Source organism: Salvia splendens, chromosome 1 (assembly GCF_004379255.2).
Source record: "Salvia splendens isolate huo1 chromosome 1, SspV2, whole genome shotgun sequence".
In the NCBI taxonomy this organism is placed as follows: Eukaryota; Viridiplantae; Streptophyta; class Magnoliopsida; order Lamiales; family Lamiaceae; genus Salvia; species Salvia splendens.
Window position 1 is genome coordinate 6,195,496 of NC_056032.1, and position 4,780 is coordinate 6,200,275.

A 4,780-nucleotide genomic window follows, 5' to 3' on the forward strand; every position below is an offset into this window, starting at 1 on the left:
GAATTGACAAAATAAAAAATGAAAAATGAAAATAAATATGTTTTTGTTGAGGATTAATCCTAGACATCTTAGTTAAAAATCCAACAACCAAACCATTGGACTACTACATTTTATATGACATTTATTGAAAACAAAAATATTTCTACACTCTACGGAGGGGGCGGATATGCTATTTTCGGCTTGATTCAATGAAAAATTTAGGCTCTCCGGACGGTCGGGTAGGGGCGACCGCCCCCTCCTGCCCCCTGGATCCGCCACTGCGGAAGCCTCTATTCGCGATCTGTAGAGGAAATTGATGTAGGTTAGTGGATTGTGGCGATCGAGATCCAGATCGTCTTCCAATTCGAAAAATTTGCAGCGGTATGAGGGGTTCAATGGCAGCATGACAGCTAGGGCTGGGGATAATTTACAAAAATAGGATTTGATGAAATAATCATCCTTCAGCAGATTCAGCAACCGTTTGCGTACACACTTGCTGATTGCAAAGGTTGGAATGGGGAGCTTAGAGAAGATGATGGCGATGATCTCTGAAGGCAGATTTGTCAATTGGCATGGCTTCATTTTTTGATGGATTTAGGTTTTTATTTTTATATCTACCCTATACCTAGTTCTAGTGTTTTAAAAACCGGACCGACCGGTTCAACCGCGAACCAGGAAGCCCGGTCCGGTTCACCCCTAAAAACCACTAGCACATTGAATTGCCGCGAACCAGTGGAATCGGCCGGTCCGACCGTGAACCGGAAACCGATTTTTCACTTTTTCAAAATATTTTTTGAACCGGAAACCGATTTTTCACTTTTTCAAAATATAAAATATTTTTTTAAGATTAGATCCGGTTCACCCCTAAAAACCACTAGCACATTGAATTGTCGCGAACCAGTGGAATCGGCCGGTCCGACCGTGAACCGGAAACCGATTTTTCACTTTTTCAAAATATAAAATATTTTTTTAAGATTAGATTTGTTCTTTCTAAGACTTGAACACATGATCTCATCTCTAAATACCTACTCCTTTACCACTCTACCACAGAGTCATTTTGAAATATTTTGAACATTAATTATCCTTATACATTAAATCTGAATTTCTTTTTCCACCGAAACTAATAATTCATTTTAATTTTATATTCTTTTAAGAAATTGTTAATTATAATATATTTCTTTTATTTTAATTATACTTTTACAATCACTAATATTTTACAATATAGGAGTTTATAATTATACATAGAGTTTAATACTAGTTTTAATATTGTGTATTATAATTTATTATTGTATTTAAACTTAACGTCGTTAAATATTCTAATACACTAGTACAATACTTGTTTTCTGTAATAATACTATTAAATGTATAATACTATAATATTTATTGATAAAATATTTAATTAAATTTTATTATTTACTACTAAATAAATAAATATATATATATAAACAGTATTCCGGTTCAACCAATGAACCAGTTAAACCAGTGAACCAGTAATGACATCGGTTCGCTTGCCGGTCCGGTTTTAAAAACATTGCCTAGTTCAGTTACATCTGGGATTGTCAAATTCACTGTCTCAATTTATTACTATTATTTTGTTTTATTTTTAATAGTTATAATTATTTTAATCGAGAGTTCTTGAGATATTTGATTATGTGATATCTATTACTTCATCAGAGGAGATCGAACAAGGGGAGATAGCGATGTGGGTATCTAAGAAGATACCATGTCTTCATACAACTGGAAAAAAAACTATATAATCCAATAAGCAAAAACGACGTAGTTTTAGGTTCATATACTCCTTCCATCCCATAGAAATAAACCATTTGAGTTTGACACGGGTTTAATGTGTAATTGGTCAAGTAAGATAGAAGGAGAAAAAATAGTTGAAATTGTGTAGTGGATGGTGGTGTCCATAAATTATAAAGTAAAAGAGAAGGAAAAAAGGTAACCATAAATGGATATGGATTATTTGTATGGGACGGACGAAAAAAGATACTATATGCCCTATTTCTATGGGACGAAAGGAGTATAATAGAGCATCTCCATAGAAAAAGTATATCATATCATTTTAAAAAATAACAAATTTTAAAAGGAAAAGGTATATGGAAAGATAAATTATTTTCTAAAATAAAAAAATAGTAAGATACATTCTAAAACATAAAAGAATAATATATTCTCAAATATCTTCCCTCTTAGAGAATAATTTTTCATGAAAAGAGCAAATTTGGTAGTTATAAAATTTTAATCAAAAGGTAAAAATTCCACTTTAAAATGAGAAAATATATAATAGAGTACATTCTTAAATACCCTTTCCCTTGGAGATTGATTGATTTTTTTATAAAAAACAAGGCAAATACTATGATACTTATAAGATTTTACCTCTTCCATTAGAGATGCTTTTATTGTATAAGTAAATAAAATACTACTTCTCCGTTCCAACTAAGTTGAGTCAGATTCTTTTTTGGATATTCCAACTAAGTTGAGTCATTTTTTAAAAAAATAAAATAAAATATTCAATCACTGTTACTTTATTCCAGCACACACTTTTAACCCTCTTTATTTAGCCTACTTTATTCCTCTCTCCACTTTTCAACATAATTTTTTAATCTCCATGTCTAAAAGTTTTAACTTAGAGAAGTAGGAAGTATCTAAGACGAAGAGTCTGGCTATATATTCCATCTAACCATCGTTTTTCAACTCCAGACACACTTGAAGAATAAGGAACATGTTCCAAAATTATTGTGATTGAAAACCAGTCTTGCAAATAGCTTACTTACTCAAGAATCCAAAACTCCAGTTCATCATGACCCCTTTTTAGAAAGCATCAATGCTGGAATGATTGCTTATTTTCCTGCAATTACATGCTGGAGTAATATTTTCTTCAATTATTTGACTTTATTTAATTTTCCCCATTTTTTCCTTACCGATCCAGTTCACATGTTCAGACTCTGTTCTTTTAACGTGGATGTTGGGTATACGATTTCGCCTGAATGTTTTTTATAACGCGCCCACTTGCATTATGGGATTATTTAATAATCTTTCTTAATTTTCTTGGTAGATTACTAGTATATTGGTTTCTTTAAATTAATGCCACTATTCAATTTAATAAATGTAGCTCTAGCATGAGCTGGACAATTACTAGCGTTGGGTCGCGCTCATTTAATTCTCTTGCGGCCCCATAATTTAAATTTTAATTTTTGAATCAAGTGGGCAAGATTTTAATGACTAATTAGTTGAACATCATAACTATGCCATTAGTCAGTGTCGAGAATTGATTTTCCAATATCCTTTACAAAACATTTGCATATACAATTTAATCAATTTTATATAAACCATGATTAAAGTATATTTTTATTTTTATGGTTGAAATTACTCCACTTTTATTAAGCAAATAGGCTAATCAGAGCTATTGATATTATCCATAACGGTTATTCATTTATTCTGTGAACTCAAACTCAAATGAGGAATTAGACTGATATGGACAAAATGGAATTCATATTATGTTCAAGATCAATATTAAATCGTAACTATACAGTGTATATATCATACTAGTATTCTATAACATCAAAATATATGAAACAAAAAAAAATTGAACTGTAAAATTTCATTTGTTTTGTTTCTAAAATGTCATGACTATTGTGTGAGTACATTGAGCAATGAAACCCTAGTGTTAATCAAGCTCCGAAACGCCCTCTCTCCACACTCTTCAATCTCCAAAATCCGATCTTCCATTTCACGCATTTTCTTCGACGCATTCTTCACATCTTCCTCCGCTTTCTTCCTCAAATTCTCCAAATCCAACTCTCGGAATTCACGAATCCCTCCTTCAACTTTCACGCTTTTCGTTTTCCTCCCAAACCCCAACCCCATGCAGGGTGCCTTCCGAAAAGCCGCCGAGCTCGAGATCCCGCCGAAAAGCGCATTAGAAACCGCCACCGTCGCCTCCACCACACCGTCGATCACGTCCAGTATCTCCGCCTCTTCGTCATACACCTTCCGCGGCGGATCCGCTGATTTCCCGACGGATGCGAAATCGGAGGAGAGCTTCCCGATCTCCTTGGCGATTTTGCCGAGATTTTTCGATCGCGCCGCGACACCGGCTTCGTCCTTCCTCCGGACGGCGATCTGCGCGGCGGAGTGCTCCTCCTTGAGGCGGAGGAGGAGCGTCTGGAAGGTTCCGTGGACGTCGACGAAGCGAAGGAAGTCTTCGAGAAGCTTCTCGATGAGGTGATTGGATTCGGAGCAGTCGGCGCCGCGGAGGGAGTCGCGCGTCTGCGGGAGGTGGAGGAGGTCGTCGAGAGACTCGTGGACGGACTTGAGGCGGCGGAGGCCGTCGCAGAGCCAGGCGGAGGTGCGGGCGTCGGCGGACCAGGAGTGGAGCTCGGAGATCTCGTCGCGGAGGTGAGAAATGATCGGGTGCGTCCGGCACGGGAGACTGGCGGATCTGACGTGGATGGCGGTGCGTGGTTTGGGTGCTGGGGGAGGGTTGGGGAAGGAGAGGGAGCGGCGGAAACTGGTCACCATTTTGGGTGCCATTGTTTTGATTTTTGTGTTTGTGAAGAAAGGGGGAAAAAGGAGATGTTTGTTTGAAGGGGAAGAGTAGTGTGTGTGTGTATTTATATGGTGGTTTGGGTTGCGATATGCGAATAAATACAGCTGGAGGTGTTGGGAGGGGAGGAGATTCAGTCATGTGGAGGTGTTTCTGTTATGGTGGAGCCTACACACGCATCACGTGTGCCTCTCATTTATTCCCGTACCTCTCACTCGCTATGCATGCCTGCAACCGTTTACCCTTTCATAC

General features: G+C 37.2%; 1 protein-coding gene across 1 annotated transcript; it reads right to left on the reverse strand.

The window, feature by feature from the left end:
• Positions 1–3,612: 3,612 nt before the first annotated feature.
• On the reverse strand, positions 3,613–4,515 carry LOC121792703. Its single transcript, XM_042191129.1, has one exon. It carries the CDS (start codon positions 4,513–4,515, stop codon positions 3,613–3,615), a length of 903 nt encoding a protein of 300 aa, XP_042047063.1.
• Between the last annotated feature and the right edge of the window lie 265 nt (positions 4,516–4,780).

What these genes read in the sequence shown, in the direction of transcription:
- LOC121792703 (XM_042191129.1), bottom strand. Translation starts at nt 4,515, where the DNA reads ATGGCACCCAAAATGGTGACCAGTTTCCGCCGCTCCCTCTCCTTCCCC.